The sequence below is a fragment of the Dictyostelium purpureum genome (genome assembly GCF_000190715.1).
Source record: "Dictyostelium purpureum unplaced genomic scaffold DICPUscaffold_300, whole genome shotgun sequence".
Lineage (NCBI taxonomy): Eukaryota > Evosea > Eumycetozoa > Dictyosteliales > Dictyosteliaceae > Dictyostelium > Dictyostelium purpureum.
Genome location: NW_003519636.1, coordinates 12609 through 32826, shown reverse-complemented (window position 1 = coordinate 32826; position 20218 = coordinate 12609). Strand labels below are relative to the sequence as shown.

General features: G+C 22.9%; 9 protein-coding genes across 9 annotated transcripts in view; 5 read left to right on the top strand and 4 right to left on the bottom strand.

The window, feature by feature from the left end:
• The first annotated feature begins 1683 nt into the window (after window positions 1–1683).
• DICPUDRAFT_92744 (uncharacterized protein) lies at window positions 1684–2471 on the top strand. The gene is made up of 4 exons (XM_003291777.1): window positions 1684–1729; window positions 1810–2055; window positions 2122–2271; window positions 2341–2471. Exons 1-4 carry the CDS (start codon window positions 1703–1705, stop codon window positions 2374–2376), a joined length of 459 nt encoding a protein of 152 aa, XP_003291825.1. The 5' UTR covers window positions 1684–1702; the 3' UTR covers window positions 2377–2471.
• A 1454-nt stretch (window positions 2472–3925) lies between these two features.
• On the bottom strand, window positions 3926–6185 carry DICPUDRAFT_57580 (uncharacterized protein; the record flags this gene model as incomplete). The annotated part of the gene is made up of 5 exons (XM_003291770.1): window positions 3926–4214; window positions 4292–4653; window positions 4726–5265; window positions 5328–5712; window positions 5795–6185. 5 exons carry the CDS (start codon window positions 6183–6185, stop codon window positions 3964–3966), a joined length of 1929 nt encoding a protein of 642 aa, XP_003291818.1. The 3' UTR covers window positions 3926–3963.
• A 1302-nt stretch (window positions 6186–7487) lies between these two features.
• Window positions 7488–8611, top strand: DICPUDRAFT_156466 (uncharacterized protein; the record flags this gene model as incomplete). The annotated part of the gene is made up of 2 exons (XM_003291776.1): window positions 7488–7772; window positions 7859–8611. 2 exons carry the CDS (start codon window positions 7488–7490, stop codon window positions 8609–8611), a joined length of 1038 nt encoding a protein of 345 aa, XP_003291824.1.
• Window positions 8612–8905: 294 nt separating this feature from the next.
• DICPUDRAFT_156465 (uncharacterized protein) lies at window positions 8906–9346 on the bottom strand (the record flags this gene model as incomplete). The annotated part of the gene is made up of 1 exon (XM_003291769.1): window positions 8906–9346. The coding sequence occupies one exon, from the start codon at window positions 9344–9346 to the stop codon at window positions 8906–8908; it is 441 nt and encodes a 146-aa protein (XP_003291817.1).
• Window positions 9347–10324: 978 nt separating this feature from the next.
• On the top strand, window positions 10325–11081 carry DICPUDRAFT_39626 (uncharacterized protein; the record flags this gene model as incomplete). Its single annotated transcript, XM_003291775.1, has 2 exons — window positions 10325–10922; window positions 11005–11081. 2 exons carry the CDS (start codon window positions 10325–10327, stop codon window positions 11079–11081), a joined length of 675 nt encoding a protein of 224 aa, XP_003291823.1.
• Window positions 11082–11527: 446 nt separating this feature from the next.
• On the top strand, window positions 11528–13949 carry DICPUDRAFT_50060 (uncharacterized protein). Its single transcript, XM_003291774.1, has 6 exons — window positions 11528–11589; window positions 11702–11757; window positions 11850–12074; window positions 12186–12452; window positions 12561–13026; window positions 13118–13949. Exons 1-6 carry the CDS (start codon window positions 11532–11534, stop codon window positions 13879–13881), a joined length of 1836 nt encoding a protein of 611 aa, XP_003291822.1. The 5' UTR covers window positions 11528–11531; the 3' UTR covers window positions 13882–13949.
• Window positions 13950–14207: 258 nt separating this feature from the next.
• DICPUDRAFT_99138 (uncharacterized protein) lies at window positions 14208–16275 on the top strand (the record flags this gene model as incomplete). The annotated part of the gene is made up of 3 exons (XM_003291773.1): window positions 14208–15044; window positions 15116–15457; window positions 15524–16275. 3 exons carry the CDS (start codon window positions 14208–14210, stop codon window positions 16217–16219), a joined length of 1875 nt encoding a protein of 624 aa, XP_003291821.1. The 3' UTR covers window positions 16220–16275.
• Window positions 16251–18407, bottom strand: DICPUDRAFT_92742 (uncharacterized protein). Its single transcript, XM_003291768.1, has 3 exons — window positions 18272–18407; window positions 16469–18198; window positions 16251–16406 (listed from the first exon to the last, which is right to left on the bottom strand). Exons 1-3 carry the CDS (start codon window positions 18379–18381, stop codon window positions 16318–16320), a joined length of 1929 nt encoding a protein of 642 aa, XP_003291816.1. The 5' UTR covers window positions 18382–18407; the 3' UTR covers window positions 16251–16317.
• Window positions 18408–19691: 1284 nt separating this feature from the next.
• DICPUDRAFT_156460 (uncharacterized protein) overlaps window positions 19692–20218 on the bottom strand; it is a gene marked incomplete at both ends in the record, with an annotated part of 2108 nt that continues 1581 nt past the window's right edge. The window contains 2 exons of the mRNA XM_003291767.1: window positions 19692–19810; window positions 19921–20012. Coding sequence (XP_003291815.1) covers window positions 19692–19810; window positions 19921–20012 — 211 coding nt within the window. The remainder of the gene's footprint in view (window positions 19811–19920; window positions 20013–20218) is intronic.

The following is a 20218-nucleotide window of genomic DNA, read 5'->3' as shown; positions in this document are numbered from 1 at the left end:
GATCGTAAAAAAAGTGAAATGTGGATGAGAGCTACTTTAGTTATAGATAAATAATAAATATAAATAATTCTAATAATCAAATAAATATACAATTATTTGTTTGTGAAAACTGAAAAATAAAAAATAAAAATTTTCAAATTTTTTTATTTTTATTTTTATTTTATTTTTAATTTTTAATTTTAAATAATAAATTATTTAAAATAAAGGAAATATAAATATATTATTTAGTTGAGATATAATTATAATTGTAATATTCATTTAATTCTAAAATGCATATGAATACATTACACTTTATAAAAAAACATTAAATAAATTTTACTGATTTTAAGTATTTGCTTTTAATTATCTAATGTTTTTTTTATAAAGTTTTTAAAGAAAATAATTTAAACTTTTGATATTTGGTAATGATTTGATGCTGATGAAGTATGCTCTTGCTATTCTTCTTTTGAATTTTCTATATTCTTCGTTGATGTTGATAATTGTTTGTGGTTGTTTAGCGTGTTTTTCTTTGATGTTTTTTAAACCAAAATTAAAACAACATTTGGTAAGTAATGATTTATATTATTTTTTTAATCTTTTCTTTCTTATAGGAAGATATGTTGGCTGAGTATAGTGACCTTAAAGAAGTTACATGGTAGGGTCTTTCATGGGTAACAATATTCTTACCATTGAAAAAGTTCTATTAACCTAGGCTGCTGAGTCCATGGAATAGCTAAGTTATTTTTTGGGTCTGCTTATATAACTAAATTAATAAATGTGCAGAACAAAATGTTTTTAAAAACATTGAATAAAAAATTTTTTTTTATAGGTTCCTTAGTTTTTAAAAATTGAAAATGTTATTAAATTGTTTTTTTAAAAAAAAAGAACAACAATTCTACTTTTTCTTTTGTTTAGTGTTGGTTGTAGTTTTTGTTATTTAAAATGAATATTATATTTAGCTTAATGGTAATTTACAAAAAAATAAAAACAAAAGTGGTATTGTATATTTTTTAAAGAAAAATATGATTTGTAATTTTTTATATGGATTGATAATTTTTTTTTTTTAATCTAATATTATCATTTATTATTGAAGAGTTGAAAAATAATATTATCTTAAAGTTAACCCCAAAGAGATATGGAATGAAATCTGCATAAAAAAAAAAATTTTATTTTTTTATTTTTTTAAAATTTGGGTGGCCACCCAATTTTTTTTTACAGTCAGATGCTTGTGTGGATAACAAAATATTTTAATTAATTGTAAAATGAAAAATAAAAACAAAAAAAAAAAAAAGTAGAAAAAAAATTATCACCCCATTATTTAAAAAAATATTATCATAAAAAAACTTCCAAGTCTGAAAATATATTATAAATCAATTGTGAACAACACCTTAAAAACAGTTTTTTTTTTTTTAAAAAAATGGAAAAGGTAAAAACACCATTTTTAAATTTAAATTTATAATAAAAATTCAAATTTATGAGAGTGATAAACATCATTATGATGCCATTAAAAAAGATTAGAAATTATATTTTTATTACAAATATGGAAGAAGATTGTTATAATAAATTTTAATTATTATGAAAGTATTGATAATAATTTGTAGAGTGATTTTCTTAAAAAATATTAAATTTTTATTTTTTTAATTTTAAAAAAATATTTAAACTTTTTTTTTGTTTAATTTTTTCATTAAAATATATTACTTTGTAAAAGAATTAAAATTTAAATATGGATTCAAAATTAGTACAACATGTTGTAAGTAATAATTTATATGATAATCAAAATTAAAAAAACATTTACTAATTAGTTTTGAATTTTTTAATCTTTTCTTACAGGAAGATTTGTTAGCTGACCATAAAGACAGTAAAGAAGTTACATGGGATGAAGTTATTTCCTATTTATTTAACAAAGGTGTTGGTAATCCATACTTCGCCACATTAGCAATATTTTCATCAATGGATACAAACAATGATAAAAAAATTTCTCTTGGTGAAGTTAAAGTCCAAAAATTTAAAGATCAAGCTAAAAAACATTCACAAATTCTTATAAGAAATATTGAAAGCATATTAGACGAAAACAAGGTAGGATATCAAAATTTTAATTACTATATCTTTTTTAAGTTAACTAAAGTTTTATATTTTAAATAGGATGATAAAATCACTTGGGAAGAAGCATGTAATGTCTTCAGAAAAGACCCAGAGGTCGGTGATGCAGGTTGTGAAAACTGTACCAAAAGTCTCTTCGGTTCAGTAAATAAAAACAATAACAGAGAAATCACTAAAGATGAACTAAGAACTGTAGGTTTTATTTTATTATATTTTGTTCATGTATAAATATTTTACTAATCTTTTTTAATTTATCACTAGTACTATTCAAATGTTAAAAAATACACTGCTCATTAAAATTCATTGGTTGCTAAATCATTAATGGTTTAAAAAGTAATTAAATAAAAAACAAAATTGTTAGTTTTGAAAATTAAAATTCTTTATTATCATTTTAGAATAAAAATTTATAAAATAATTAATTGATTAGGTAATAAATATGTATTCCCCTTTATTGAGACGTATTGACAGTTTGCTTTCAGTAACTGACTAACTCCCTTTTTATGGCGTCTATATATTCTCAGTACCCTCCTTTTAATTTTCTCAGCCCTTTGTAAAACTCGGGTTGGCCCTTTTACTATATTTTGTGTGCTACATTTAAAAGTGCAAAAGATGAACCAAAAAACTAAAGCATAAATAAAAATACTGAATTAATGTATCTTTAAAAAACCACTTTATTAAAAAAAAATTTAATGCAAAACCCAAAAATACTCAACTTTAGTTGACAATTAAATCTCCTTCACAAAAATTTTCAGAATCACACACTAATTGACATATAAATTAAAAAAAAAATTTTATCTTTTTTAATTAAAAACTATTAACATTTTTTTTTTATTTTTTATTATTTTCACATCAATATTTTTATAAAATTTTCACTTTATTATATAAAAATACAATATCAACAGTTTTTTTTTTTTTTTAATTTATAATATGAGAGATAAAAACATCATTATGATGCCGTTAAAAAGAAAAAAAAAACAATAACTCCACCTTTTCTTTTTTTTTTTTGGTTGGGGTTTTAAAATGAATAAAATATTTTATTTTTAGTTTAATGGGGATTAAAGAAAAAATAAAAATAATTGATAATATTTTTCTAAAAAAATTGTGAACACCATAAAAACAGTTTTTTTCTATTAAAAAAATTAAAAAGGTAAAAACAAACTGTTTTCCCACCATTATAAATTTTTAATTTATATTTAAATTCATATTTATGAAAGTGAATAAAAACAAGAAAGGGGAGTTTAATAAAAAATAATAATTATTATGAATACATTGTTAATAATTTATTGAATTATTTTCCTATTAATTATTAAACTTTTGTTTTTTTAATTTAAAAAAATATTTAAACTTTTTTTTTTGTTTAATTCATTCATTAAAATATATTACTTTAAAAGAATTAAAAATTAAAAATTTAAATATGGATTTCCTTAAAAAAGAATTAGTTAGTATAATAATTATAATTATAATTTTGATTATAATAACATTTGCTAATTTAGATTTTTTAATCTTTAATTCTTACATATAGGAAGAAATGTTAGATTACTATAGAAACATAAATGTACATGCAGTTTCCTTTGAAGAAGTAGTTACCTATTTAAATAATAAAGGTCATAGTAATCCCAACTTTGGTGCATTAACAATATTTGGATCTTTGGGTGTACCCAAAAATAGACTAATTATTCTAAATGAAGTCAAAACTGACCATTTATCCCAATAACCAAAGATTGTTATTTATTGGTTGTTAATTAAATAATGATTTGAAAAAGTAATTAAATAAAAATACAATTGTTAATTTTGAAAATTATAATTCTTTATTGGCCTAAAACATACAAAGAAAAAAAAAATTTCTGGATAAAATAATTATTTTTTATTTATAATTTATTTATTTTATTTTTTCTTTTTTTGATTGTTATTTTTCTTTTTCTTTTTATTTGCTTCATCTTTAAGTAATTCTTCTTCAAGTTTAGCTCTTTCTTCGTCAGATACCATTGGAATTGAATCTAAATTGTTGTTGTTGTTGTTGTTGCTATTGTTTTGATTATTATTTGAAGAACCTGTAAACTCGGTATCAATTAATAGTTTTTTATTTTGTGTTGAAGCTGTGATAGTTTCATCACCAAAGCCAATTGAGTCGGCGACTAAAATTAAAAAGAAAAACATTAGAATTTATATTTAATTTAAATTATAGAATAGTTTGTAATTATTATGGTCTTACAATCCGAACCAAAGTCAATTTTATCAATATTTGAAGGAGAGTTAAATTGATTGTCATCAGAACCCCAAGGTAAGACATATTGTTTGATTGTATTTGTTATTAAGGTGTTATATAGTGAATTCCATTGATCATTTGATTTCAAATAGGTTGGTAAAAAGTGGTTGGCAGGGAATTGGGAAGCTGAAATTCTAATATAGTTTAAAAGAATTAAAATTACACCTTTACATTCTGATTGTTCATTATCCAAGTAAAATGTAATGAATCTATTTAAATGATTTGTGCAAAAATGTTTAATTGATGGTAAATGACCTTGTGAAAACAATTCTTTGACTAAATAAAAAAATTTAGCATGATATATATTGCTATATTGTTAAAAAAAAAGATTATTAATAATCAATAATTAATGGTTATTAAATAGCTATTATTAAACATACTTGAATTGGAAAAACCATTCAACTAAAAAGTACCAAAGCTCGACCGGTAAGTAAGGCTGATTTGGAGTCTTTCTTTTAAAAGTCGCTTTTGCTTTAATTAACTCCATTAAAATATTAAACATATCCATACGATAAGAGCCTAAAGTTTTTTTTTGGTTTGGATCATTTCCGATATCAATGAGAATTTTGCAAACATTTGGAAGATGGTTAGTTGTTAAATAGAAAACCCATGAAGATGGTGAACCACTTGGTGAAAAAATTGATTCTTTTTCTTGTTGATATTGATTCTTTTGGCTATACTCTATACTTTGTTTACATAATGAATTGATGATTGAAAGACATTGTTTACGAAGTTGAAATGAATCTTTTTTCTTTGGTTCATTTAACATTATCTTTATTAACGAGTCTACAAATTCTTTATTTTGAAAACTTGAGATTGTGAATCCTGCATCTGGTCCATGAATATCCAATGCTTCAATTGATTTAATAACGAATTCAACTATTCCCTCTAAAATTAAATTAACTTTTTCTGTTTTTAAGCTTAAATCTATGAAATAAAAATAAAAAATCATCGTTATTAATAATAATATCTTTTATTTTACTTTATTATGAGTATATATTTACCTGGTTGAACAAAAAATGACGAGATTAAGCTAAAAACTTTAGATTTTTGTAATGTCTTTTGAATTTTTTTAGTCTCTATTGGATTTGATGTTTGGTATTCATTAACGCTGGCACTTGCTCTTTTTGCGATAACTAAAAATAATTCTTGGATTGGTGTTAAATAAATATGTTCAACTAAAATTTGGAAATACATCTTTTGGCTTGATGGCTGAATTTCTGAGAGTTGATTTAAAAAGTCGAATGTAAATTGATAAAATAGTGATGATAAAACTTTTGAAAAATGGTGAATATTAGGTAATGAGTTTTCATCATAATTTATAATACCATTATTTTCGCTCTCGAAAAATTCAAATAATGTTGAAACTAAATAAATAAAAAAATAATTTTAAATTAATATATATTTATTTTAATTATATATTTATTGTGATTATATTATAAAACTTACCAATAACTGGTAATTTATCTTTTGCTAATGATATAAATGGTGGTGATGGGTGAAGGAACAAATTCATAACCTTGTATGATTTGATTAGTTCAACTGAAACATTTTTTTTATTTTTAAAGTTACTTCTTTCTTCAATGGATAATGCTGATAATTCTTCCTCGGTCAAATCTGGACCCTTTTGTTGTAATGCTAAAAGTGCTGGTGTATTTTGTGGTGGTGGATTATTTTTGAGCTCTTCTACAACTTCTTTTGGATAGTTTTGTGTGATAAACTTGACTAACATTTGAATAACACCATCCTTAACTAAAAACTCTTTAAAATTTGTAGTTACTGTTGGAATATCACTATCCAAAAATCTTGAGATAAAATAATAACATTTAACTGGATCCATTATATTTTTTTATCTTTTTTTTTTATTTATTAAATATATGAATGAGTGAAGTTTTAGTCTATTATACTATATTATATATGATGGATTTGTATTATTAATTAATTAAATAATAAATAAATAAATAAATAAATAAATAAATAAATAATGTTATATACAAAATAAAATGAGTGTGTGATGTGTAATATATGATGTGGTTTAAAAATTAATTTAAATAAATTTATTTTAAACTCCTTCAAGTTTTTACACGTAGAGGAATCTATAAATAAAATTTTATTTATTGTTTATATTTAAATATTTTATATAACCTATACCGCAACTGTATAAATTTTAATTTATAAAAATAATGAAAAATTAATCCAACAAAATTTAAAAAAAAAATATAAAAAAAAATTAAAAAAAAAAAAAAATTAAAAAAAAAAAGTAATAATTATTTAATTAAGGTCATCATAACACAAATATATTTTTTTTTCACACACAATTTTTATTTTCGCTATAAATAGATTGAATTTATTTATTTATTTATAATTTTTTTTTTTTTTTTTTTTTTTTTTTATTATTTTGTGTGTTTACATTTAATCACTGTTATAAAAGTTTTTACCTGTTATAACTGTTAATTAATTTACACAATCTAATCACCTCAAAAGAACTACTATCACCTATTTATTTATAAAACAAACTATTATAATAATAATAATAATAATAATAATAAACTTTGTATCATTAATATAATTTAAATTATTATTATAATAAACATAGAATAATTATTTTAATATTATCACTGTATAGTTTGGGATTCAAAAGAAAACTTTTGAAAAAAAAATCAATCCTTCCTTTTTAAAAAAAGTTTCTTTAAACACCAAAACTGAAAGGAAAAAATTAATTAAATAAAAACTAACGATTATCCGTTTGAAGTGTATTAATATTAATTTTATTGTTATTTTTCTTGAATATTCGCTTGTAATCGTTGTCAATAGACAAACAACACCAAAACCGCCAAATTCAAATTTTTTTTAAAAAAAAAAAAAAAAAGATATTTATTAATTTCTAAATAATCTTTAAATTCTAAAAAAAAAAAAAAAAAAATAGAAATAATGCAAAAAAAAAGAAAATAAACCTAAGAAACAGCATCATCACCTCAAAACAACAGAATAATCTTTGGCGCCTTTTAGATTATTGTATTTTTTTTAAATTTTTAATTTTTTTTAAAAAATATTTTCTTTAAATATTTTTTTTTTTCCATACCTTTATTTTTTTTTTAAACTAAAATAATATAAATAAATATTTATATATATATAATAAAATATGTCTTACTTAGGCTCATCAAAAATTATTAAGAAACTTTGCGGAATTGAAGGTGCTGATGGCAAAAAAGCTCTTCAAAAAACCATCATTTCAGTCATTTATACAGAAAAACAAATTATTGAAAAAAATCAGTGTGATAAAAAATACGAAAATATTTCTGCTCCAACCACCGAATTAGTTGCTCTCTTAACTCCATACGTTAAAAAGATTGGTGTCAAATCATATTTAGAACAAATGTCTCAAGTTGATCTTAGTACTTTATACGAAGACTTCAATGATGAAGAGGTAAATATAATTTAAAAAAAAAAAAAATTTAAATTCATAATCATAATCAAATGCTAATTAAACTTTATATATTTTATTAAATGCAGTCCGAAAAAGAAAAAGATAAAAAGAAAAACAAAGTTTTCTTAGTTAGAAAAATTACCAGCGGTATCACCGAAGATTTCGATGGCTACTTTACCAATCTTAAAGGCGACAAATTAAAGATTTTCTTACAACTTACTGCCTCACAATTATCCCCAAAGATCATCGAAGAAATTACTTTAGTTGGTGTTGAAATATTCCTTTTCAATGTCCAAACCGCCACCTTAAAATACATTTGTGAAAAATTAGGCTATGTTGTCCCAAATAACAATCCAAATGTTATGGTTACCTCTATTCTCACTGGCGCTGTTCCAGCCAAGAAAGAAGCTCCAGCTAAAAAAGTAATCACCTTCTCAAAGAAGAAATTACCATTAAAAAAAGGTCTTAGATACCACGATATTTTCCAACATTACTATGTTGAAGAATTACAAAGTTTCTGTCGTGAAGAAGGTTTAAAAATCTCTGGTACCAAAAAAGAAGTTATTAACCGTATTCTTAACTTTTTAAATCATGGTATTGCTGAAATTCCAAAAGGTAAAAAAGTTGATGATGCTGAAGAAGAAGAAGAAACCAAAGAAGTTGCCCAAGAAGCTGTTACCGACGAAGAAGATGAAGATGATGCTGAACTTGAAGAAGTTGAAGTTCCAGAAACTGTCGCTGAAGTTGCCCCAGCAAAATCACCAAAATCAACTCCAAAAAGACAAACCTCTAAAATTGTTGCTCCATCACCATCAAAACCAAAAAAATCAACCAAGTAAATTGAAATATCCCCATGTCTAATAACAATAATAATAATAATTACTAACCACCCACATTAACAAACAAACCATAATAATATTTATCAATTTAAATACTAAAAAATACATATACTTAAGTGTATATATATATAATTGTAAAAAAACAAATAAATATTAAAAAAAATAATACAAAAAAAATTTTAAAAAAAAAAAAAAAAAAAAAAAAAAAAGAAATCCAAAATCTATTTATTTATTTACTATTTACAAAGATAATTTTATTTTATTTTATTTTTATGTACATGAATGAGATATGTGTTATTTCTTTCTAATAAATGGCATATGAGATGGTGGACTGTGGTTATTTGGGTTTGGATTCATCATATTATTTAAATTTGGTGCTTGTTGTTGTAGTTGTTGTGGCAATTGTTGTTGGTGTTGTTGTTGTTGTTGTTGTTGTTGTTGTTGTTGTTGTTGTTGTTGTTGTTGTTGTTGAAGTGATTGCTGTATTTGTGTTGTTTGTTGATTTATATTATTTCTATTATTAATTTCATTTATAAAATTATTATAAAATTGGTTTGTTGGCATTGGACCTTTGATTAAAATATCAGATAATTCTTTATCTGTCCCATTTGGTTTTTGAAATTGTTCAATTGATCTATAATAATATGAATATAAATTATTTGGAACTGATGGGTTCATATTACCAACAATTGCCGAATTTGGTGTGATGCTTGGTGGACCTACTGTTTTATTCATTTTATGAAATTTAAATAATTATTATTAATTATTAATTATTTAAAATCTGTTATTTATCTGTTTTTATATAACTATCTTTAAATTATCTTTTTCTCTTATCGCTATATCTCTATCTATATTTAACATTAGTAATATATAGTATATATAATATGAAATATAATATAATATGAATAGATTATTATTAAAAATAAAAATAAAAAAATGAAAAATAAAAAATAATTTATTTCATAAAAAAAAATACAAAAAAAATTAAAAAATTAAAAAAAAAAAAATTTTATAAAAAAATAAAATAATAATTTTATATTCAGATGTATAATTATATAAAAAAGATATTTATAATTGTTTTTAATATAAACAATTATTATTATTTACTATTATTAAAATTAATATAAAAAAAATAAAAAATATTCTACCCAAATATAGCAACATTAAATTAACGAGCTGGTATCCAAAAAAAAAATAACACCAGAAGTTTTAAATAAAAATTAAAAAAAAATGTTCCAGAAATTTTTTACAAAAAAAAAAATAAAAAAAAAATAATTAAAAAAAAAAAAAAAATCTTCGTGAAGCTTTTTTTTTTGAAATCTGAAAAAAATATGACTGTTTATTTATAAAAACCATTGGCAGCAATAAAATGGTATTTAGAAATAACTTAATTTTAAATATTATTGAGACAATGGAAAAATAAAAATAAAAAAATATTTTTTTAAGAGTTCGTGAAACGTATTGATAGGTACCATCTAATTTTTTATGGGATAATAACAATTTTTTTTTTTTATTATTGGTTTTATGAACAATATTACACCAAAAAAAAACTATAAATATGAAAAAATAATTTTTTTTTTATTTTCATTTTTTCATATAAATAAAAAAATAAAAATATATAAATATTTTTTTTTGTTAATAATAATAATACAGTAAATTTAAATAAAATAATTTATTTAACACAAATATAAATATAATATAATTAAAATAAAAATGTATAAATTTAAAGAATTATTCGAATTAGAACCAGACTTCAAACCAACTAATCTTGACAAGTATAGATCATTCCCAAGTGATGAGCAACTTGAAGAAGCTATTAAAAATTTACAATCTAAAAACCACGATGTCATTGTTGTAGAAGACGAGGAGCAAGCTATGGAGGTAATTAAAAAGTCCATCCCATCGCAATCAACTGTTATGAGTGCTGGTTCTGTTACCCTTGAGGAAATCGGTTTCAAGAATTATTACTTTGGCGATCAACACACTTGGAAAAATTTACACGCCGATATTCTCAAAGAAACCGATATTACTAAACAAATTACTTTAAGAAAGCAAGCACTTTCATGTGACTATTTCTTAAGTAGTGTAGGTGCCATTTCTAAACAAGGTGATTTATTTGTTGCTGATGCATCAGGTACCAGAGTTGGTGGTTTTACAAGTGCAGGTAATGTTATCGTTGTTGCTGGTGTAAATAAAATTGTTGGTTCTGAAGAAGAAGGTGTTGAAAGAGCTACTGGTTTCTGTTACCAATGCGAATCGGTTAGAGCTAGAGCTGCTTATAAAACTGCTGGTAGTGTTGTTCAAAATTTTGGTATGTATTATAATATTTATTTTTTAATCAACATAATAATTGATTTCTAACAATTATTTTATTTTTTTTATTTTTCTCACAGTCCAAGTTAGATTTGGTAATGTTTTTGGTAAACGTAACACAACTATCATTTTAATCAAAAAACTCCTCGGCTATTAAACTATTTCTAAATTTCAAAATCCAAGTGCGCTCTCTTTTTTTTTCTTGTATAAAAAAGTTCATTTATTGTAAATAATATTTTTGGATGTATATAATTTAAGAACTGTATATTTTAAAAATATTTATAAATTATTAAAAAATAAAACATAATAAATTTTAATAAATTTCTCAAAAAAATTATAAAAAAAAAAAAAAATTAAAAATGTATTTTAAAAAATATTTTTATTTAATTGTATTGATATATTTCTATAATTAATTTATTTTATTCGTTTTTGAAGTCTTTTATAGTTTTTTAAAAACTTTTTTTTTTTTTTTTTTTTTTTATAAAAAAATTTAATTTTTTTTAAAATTTTTTTTTTTAATTTTTTTTTAATTTTTTTTCATTAAATATTTTTTTCGACTTGTGAAAGATACTATTATTATTTATTTAATAATATATAACATTACATAATGCCAAAAGTTAACATCAATAGAGATCACCTTTTCAAACGTCTTGGTAAAGTTTATAGTATGTATTATACAAAATATAAATGAATAATAAAATTTAAAAAAAAAAAAAAACAACAACAGTCGGAAGATTATCAGTTTATTAATTTTAAACAAAATTTAAATTTCTTTAGCTCAAGAGGAATTTGAAGATCTTTGCTTCCAATATGGTGTAGAGTTAGATGAAGTTGTAAGTAAATTTTGTTTTTTTTTTTTCAATAAAATACCAATGGTGTATAATATTTAGTTTATTAATATCATCATTGTTTTTATTATTTTTAGACCTCAGAAAGAGATATGATTTTAAAGGAAACTGGTGTTGAAGATAAGGCAGCATCAGATGAAGTTATTTATAAAATTGATGTTTCAGCAAACAGATATGATTTATTATGTATTGAAGGTATTGCAAGATCATTAAATGTTTACAATGGTAAATTATCAATTCCAAAATATCACATTGTTCCACCAGTTAATGGCACTCACGAAAAATTAATTGTCGATAAAAGTGTAAGTTTCAATCAGTTGCAGATGAATGAATTAAGCACAGGTAGTAATATAGGTTTAGGAAATGAACAGTTTATTAATATTAAAATTAATAATAATAATAATAATATTTAGGTTGAAGGTGTTAGACCAGTTATTGTTGCTGGTATTCTCAGAAATATTGAATTCACTCAAGAAACATATGACAGTTTCATCGATTTACAAGAAAAACTTCACGCTAATATTTGTAAAAAGCGTGCTTTAGTTTCAATTGGTACTCACGATTTAGATACAGTTAAAGGTCCATTCACTTATAAAGCACTTCCACCAAAAGAAATTAAATTTGTTCCATTATCACAAACTAAACAATTTGATGCTGAAGAATTATTCAACTTTTATGATGTAAGTTATTACTAATCATATATATCAATATATATATATTGCAAATCAATTACTATTAGTATTTTTGTATATTAACCAAGGTTTTTTTAAATATATATAAAAAATTAGACAACCAATTCACACTTAAAGAAATATCTTCATATTATTAAAGATTCAGCAGTTTATCCAGGTATTTACGATAGTAATAATGTTTTATTATCATTACCACCAATTATTAATGGTGAACACAGCAAAATTAAATTAAGCACCAAAAATGTTTTCATTGAAGTTACAGCCACTGATAGAACTAAAGCAAATATTGTTTTAAATACAATGTTAACTATGTTTGCTGAATACTGTAAAATCCCACACAGTATGGAACAAGTTGAAGTTGTTGAAGCCGACGGTAAATCAGCCCTCTATCCACAAATCGAAGAAAAGCAAATCTCTGCTGATGTTGATTACATTAATAAAAGTATCGGTATTAATATTCAACCAACCGAAATGGTTTCAATGTTAAAACGTATGTCATTAGAATCAAAATTATCATCAGACTCAAAATCTGTTACTGTTTCAGTCCCAGTTACTAGATCAGGTATGTATACATAATTTATTTATTAAAAAACAAAACATATATATAAATTAAAAGATATTAATTTTAAATTTTATTTTTAATTTATTTTTAGATATTATGCATGCATGTGATGTTATGGAAGATGTTGCAATTGGTTATGGTTATAATAATTTAGTTAAAGAAATCCCAAAAACTCACACACAAGGTAGAATTCAACCAATTAATAAACTTTCAGAATTATTATCAGCTGAAGTAGCATTAGCAGGTTTCACAGAAATTATGACCTTTGTTTTATGTCAAAATCAAGATAACTTTGGTGGTTTAAATAAGGTTGAAGATGGATCAAGTGTTAAAATTGCTAATGCAGTCTCTGAAGAATTCACAGAAGTTCGTACCAATTTAATCAACTCTTTAATGAAGAGTGTTGTTTCAAACAAAGCTGCACCACTTCCATTAAAATTATTCGAACTTTCAGATGTCTCTGTTAAAGGTAGCACTGGTAATAAAGATTTAACCGATCCAAATAGTAACAATAGTGATGTTGGTGCTTACAACAAGAGAATGTTAGGTGCTATCTATTGTGCCAATAGTGCTAAAATCGAAGTTATCCATGGTCTTTTAGATCGTGTCATGTTATCATTAAATATTAAACCAGATACCACTAGATCAGGTAAAGGTTACTACTTGGAAATTGGTACCGATAAAGTTTTCCTTCCAGGCACTTGTATTAATATCATTGTTAATGGTAAAAAAGTTGGTTATATGGGTATCATCCATCCAATTGTTTTAAAGAATTACGGTTGTCCATTCCCATGCACAGTTTTAGAATTGGAAGTTACAATGGATTTAGCTAAAAATATTATTTACCAAGATTAAATATAATCAATAATATTACTATAAAAAAAAAAAAACAAAAATAAAAATAATTATATTATTATGAAACTAAAATACACCAAGATAAATTTAAAATTGTTTTCTGTGTGAATGTGTGTTAAATGTATGTGTTTTTTTGTATTTTAATAATTTGTTGTGTGGTGACACACTGTGTGTTCATTGAATATTTTTAGAAAGTGGGTGAAAAATGTATGATGAGTTTTTATTTAATTTTTTATTTTTTTTCTTCTCTTTTTTTTTTTTTTTTTAAAGTTTTGTATATATATGTTTTTTTTTTCTTATATTACAAAATAAATTGGTTATATATAATGGTAAAAAATAATTATATAGTAATAGTTTTTTTATTATTTTTTGTAATAAATAATATTTTTTGCAATGATACAAAAGATTATGGAACAGGTGGTAAACTAATTGAAAATAATAGTGATAGCAGTAGTACCAATAACCAAAACAAATTAATAAATCATCATAGTCATAACCATGGATATAATAAAAATAAAAATCAAAGTACCACAAATAATAAAAACAATCAGGATTTTTTAAATAATTATTATAAAAAACATAATCATACAAAAAATATAATAAATGAAAAAGACATCAATATCAAAGATTATAAACAAACAATAATAATAGAAAGGGATGAGATTGAAATTAAAGATGGTTTGGATGATTACAATAATGATATTGTTAATTTAAATTGCTTTAAAATTAATAATGTAGAGATTCAAGAGGTATTAGAGAATAGTAGTGATGGTTATGGAGATGTAAATTCCCAAAGTCAAGATGGAGAGAGTATTAATGATCAAGATTTAACATCCTTAGAAAAACAAAATAAACAAATAATGAAAATACAACAGATAAGAAATAAATATAAAATAATAAGTGAAATTAAAGAAAATATAAAATACCATTTGGACTGGAATTATTTAGATAGTAAATGGAGATGTGTAGATTCATTCAAAGAGAATAGCTTTACAAATTTCAATACTTTTGGAGGTTCAATTGGGGAGTTTATCATATCTTTTCATTTGTTTCAAGATCAAACCAACCAAAGAATAGATGATGATTATAAATTAATTAATGAAGTAATGAAGAAATTTTTAAACAATAATGGGGATACTTATTTAATTTACCATTCAAGTGAGGTAAGAAATTATTATTATCAATAAATATATATTTATCTAACTAATTATTTATTTTTTTTTAAAAAAAATAGGAAATATATGAAAAATTATTAAAAACTATAAAAAATAGCATAGAGTATTATAAAGATAAAGATTTCGATATTCAAAATGTTGAAGAAGACCATCAAAAGTTTGTTTTACGTTTATTGAAAAATCCCGAGTTTATTGGTTGTAAGTTTATAAAGCAGCTTGTCTTAGGAGATAGTAGTGGCATATTAAATTCAATATCACCAATACTAGTAAAAAATGTAATAGAGTCATTTTTTAATATACTTTGGAATGAAAAAAGTGAAATTTCAAATGTTTTATTTGAAATTGATGACCACAGTGAAATGGTTTCAATTGCTGAAATCAAAGTTGATCCAGTAGTATCTGTAAGTAATTTATATAAAAATGTTTAATTCAATAATTTATTAATTTAATTTTTATCTCTTATAAAGTGCATAAAGAAACCATTATCGTTTCCAAAGATCCAACAAAGATTAAATCATAATAATCCAAATGGTCATAAAGCATTTTATATAGTTCAGGATGACGAGACTATTAGATTAGGTATTAGGGATAAAATAGCAAAGTATTTTTATGATGAATTATTGTGTGATGAGCATCATCTAGAGAAACATCGTAAAAAAGATATATTGCCATTTAATGAGTTTAAAGCAACTTTAAACAACAAGGCTTTGATATTTAGGGAGTCATGTATAAATAATATAAAGAAAGGAAATGAACCTCATTACAAAATCCAATTTAATATTATTTTACCGGCCCCATTAAATAAAAATAATGTAAAACTATCTCCAGTAAAAGAAAATCCAATAAAAAATAATCAAGTTACAAATAATTTCAATAGAAATAATATTAAAAACGGTTCCCCATTAAATAGTCAACAATTAAAGGATATTCAAGAGATGGTCAAAAAAGAAAATGAAGATTCAGAATCAAATAAACAAAATACAAGTTCAGTAAAATCATTCTTTTCTGGTTTGTTTGTAGTTTTCATTGTTTTAATTGTTGGATTAACAGTTTTATTCGGTTATATATCATATAAAAAAAGAAACGAAAAATACAAATCACATAAAAGATTAGAAAATGTTTTTTCTTTAGAGGATGACATAGAAGACGAATTTGATTTATAATACAAAATTTTAAAAACTAATTAAATAAAATAAAATAAAATAAAATAAATAAATTTAAAAGAAGTTTTTTATTTATTAAAAAGAGGAATATAGTATTTTTAATAGACTTTTTGTTTTTTATATATTGTTAAGATTTCGTTGAAAATTTCTGGTTCTTCTACAGACAATGGAATTATAAAGTCATTAACTAAAAAAATAAAAAAATGTTAGTATAATGATTATTTAATATATAATTATAATGTTACTTACTATTAATTATTTTTTTTAAAACACTTTTAGTGTTTTTGCCACTTCTTGTTGTTGGTAGTTTATTAACTATAATTAATTTTTGTAAAGTTGCATAATAACCATTTTTTTCGACTACTAATTTATTAATTTCATCTTTAAACATTTGGAAATCAAAAATGTCAATTTTGTAATCATCTTTTAGAACAACAAATGCTATTGGTACTTCACCTTTGATTTCATCGGGAATTCCTATGCATGAGCAACTAACAATTTTAGGATGCTTTAAAATTGAGTTTTCTACACTTGTGCTTTTGATTTTAAATGTAGATACTGTAATGACATCGTCAGCTCTTGATACAATATTATAGTACCCATCTTCATCTCTAGTTGCTAAGTCTCCAGTATTATAATAGCCTTTGTATGTTGAAAAGTAGTTGTTATAAAATCCTTTTTCATCATTATATAGAGTAGTTGCAAAACCTGGAGGTAGAGGGAGTTTAATTACAAGTTCCCCAATTTCATTATCTTTTAACTCTTCACCATTTTCTGAAAGTATATTTAAGTTGATATATGGGGGTGCTATTCCAATTTTATTTTCTTTTTGATTACCATGAAATGACATAATAAGAGGAATTGAGGCTTCAGTTTGACCCATGATGTTATAAATCCTTTTACCTACAATATTTCTTATGTAATTTAAACCTGGTTCGTAAGATACTTCACCTCCAACCCAAATGCTTTCTAAAGATGATATGTCATGTTTTTTAATTGATTTGGCCTCTGGATCATACTTCATTATGGTTCTAATGGCTGAAGGTGATAAAAAAAGATATTTTACACTATATTTTTCTATAATTTCCCAAAATTCTATTTCATGATTTGATAAAGTTGTAATTCCCTCAAACATATTAAATGTTCCACCAAGACCGAGGGTATTATATAGGCAGCAGTGTCCAGAAACCCAACCTATGTTACTTGGAGAGAAAATAATAGGTCTTTCACCAGGGCATAATATGTTGAAATAGTATAAATTACTGACAAGGTGGCTGGCGTTATCTCTAACAATACCTTTTGGTTTGCCACTAGTTCCACTTGTGTAAATTACATATAATGGATGGCTTGATTCTACAGGTATATATCCATAAAAAGGTTTTGAGTTGTTTAATAATTCGTCCATATCCAATGACCCTGGTACTTTTGGGATTGATGATATAAATTCTTTATCAAAATGGTCATTTCTGTTGAATGTGATTAAATGATTGGGTTTAAATGTCGATAGTTCTAAAGCTTTAATAATGTTGGGTGTATATGGAACTATTTCATTATTTGAAAAACCATAATTTGACAATATAATTACTTTTGGGAAACAGTTATCTATTCTGTCTGTTAAATTATATTCATTGTGACCTCCATAAACAACTGAATGAGTGGCGCCAATTCTTGCACATGATAGCATCGATACATATCCTTCAATACCTGTTGGCATATAAATTATAACAGCATCGTTTTGAGTAACCCCCAAAGATACCAAGGCCCCAGATAATTTGCAAACTTTCTCGTATAATTCAATATACTTAATTTTAACTGATTGTTTTAAATATGGACATTCATATATTAAGGCATATCTTTCTCTTTGTTCTGGGTCTTTAATATTTCTGTCTAAAACATTATAGCAGGTATTTAGCATTCCACCTTTAAACCAATCAGGTTTTAGTTCATCGCCACTATATAGTTGATCATATTCTTTATCCCTATGTAATACAACGATGTTAGTACTATTATTTGATCCAATATGTTTATATTAATATTATTATTATTATTTACCAATGAACTTTTTTAGCCAAGTCATTCCAAAAAGATAGTGGTTCTTCGTTTGCATACATACAATCATTTCTATAATCGAAAGGTTTACTTATTTTATATTTTGGTAACATTTTATTGGGTTATATTAATATATTATAGATAAAAAAAATGAAAAAAATAACTAATAAAAATAATAAAAAAAAAAAATAATGTTTTTTTTTCTTTTTTTTTTATTTATAATTATTTAAAAAATGGAATTTTATACATTGCGAGTAAGAAATATATTTATCTTTTATATGTCGTTATATTATTATAATATACTAAATTTCTTTGTGTTTATTTTATTTTTATTTATATATTGTTTTATCTTCGATAGAATGAAACAATTCTATATGGAATTGTTGTTATTTTTTTTATTTATTTTTTTTTATTTTCATTTTTTTTTTATTTTTTTTAATACCCAATAATTAAATATATCTTTTTTATCTCTTTATTTTTTATGAAAAAAAATATTGTGTTAAAAATTAAATTAATGTGGGGGTGGGTGTAAATTTATTATTTAAACTTTTTTTTATCTATCTGCTATTTATTTACTGTTAATAGTATCACATATTAAAATTGGTTTTTATGATTGTAAATTTAGATTTTTTTGGAAAGCTGAGAAATTTATTTTTTTTACCAAAAGATTTTAAAAAATTAAAAAGTTGTTTGATTATTATAACTATTTTAACTTTATTTAAACAATGAAAATTATATAAAAAAAATAAAATTTATCAACGAACAAAAATATTAAAAGATATAAGAAATGGGTTATAAATATTTTAATATTAAATATCAACACAAATGATGGTGCACTTCCTTTTTTATATATATTTCTTGAAAAACTAAAACTAATAAATGATTATTATTATAAAACTAAAAAAAAAAAAAAATAAAATAAAACAAAACAAAACAAAACAAACAAAACAAAACGAAAAAAAAAAAAATTTGTATGTTGGTGATAAAAGATTTTATTTATATATTTTTTTATTATTATTTTTATTTTTTATATCTTTTTTATGATTGCCACGGTGATTCGACCATTTTTTATAAATCAAGTTTTTTAGATTTGGTAAATGGTCATTTTAAAAAAAAATTTAATACAAATTTATTTAATTATTTTACTGTGAATAAAAAATTATAAACTATTTATTATTATATAAAATCTAGTATTCCCTAAATCTATTAAAATTACCTTTTTATTGATCTTTTTGATTTTGATATGTAAAACATCTTTTAATATTTCAGGATCTTCTACAGATAATGAGGGAACATATAAATCCTTAACTAGTTTAAATTAAAAAAGTTAATAAAAATATTAAACAAGTTTTATAAATTAATACAAATTACCATTTATAATTTTTAAAATATTTTTTTGCACTTTTCCCATTTCTAGTTTTAATTAAATGATTTCTTTATTTTTGCATAAGCCTTTATATTTGAATGTTGATACAATAATAGTATCATCAGATCTTGAAGCTATATTAAAATATCCATCTTTGTCTTTGAATGCTAAATCACCTATTTTATAATAGTTTTTTAATGTTGAAGTATACTATATTATTATTTTCTTCATTTTGTGTTGTATTATATCCTGGGGGTAATGGAAGTTTGATTGCCAGTTCACCTACTTGATTGTAACCCATTGACCAAGTACTTCATCATATTCTTCAATTGATGCTCCATCAATGAACTGTGGATGGGTGGATGAAGTGTACTTAGACTCTGGTTTTGGTTGTTGTGGTGGAATTGGGGTTTGTGTTGGAGTTGGAGTTGGAGTTGGAGTTGGAGTTGGAGTTGGAGTTGGAGTTGGAGTTGGAGTTGGAGTTGAATTTGGTTGAGATTTTAGATTTTCATTGTAATATTTATTTTAATATTTTCGTTTTGAATTTTGATATTGGATCTTGGATCTCCAACTTTCAGAATGAA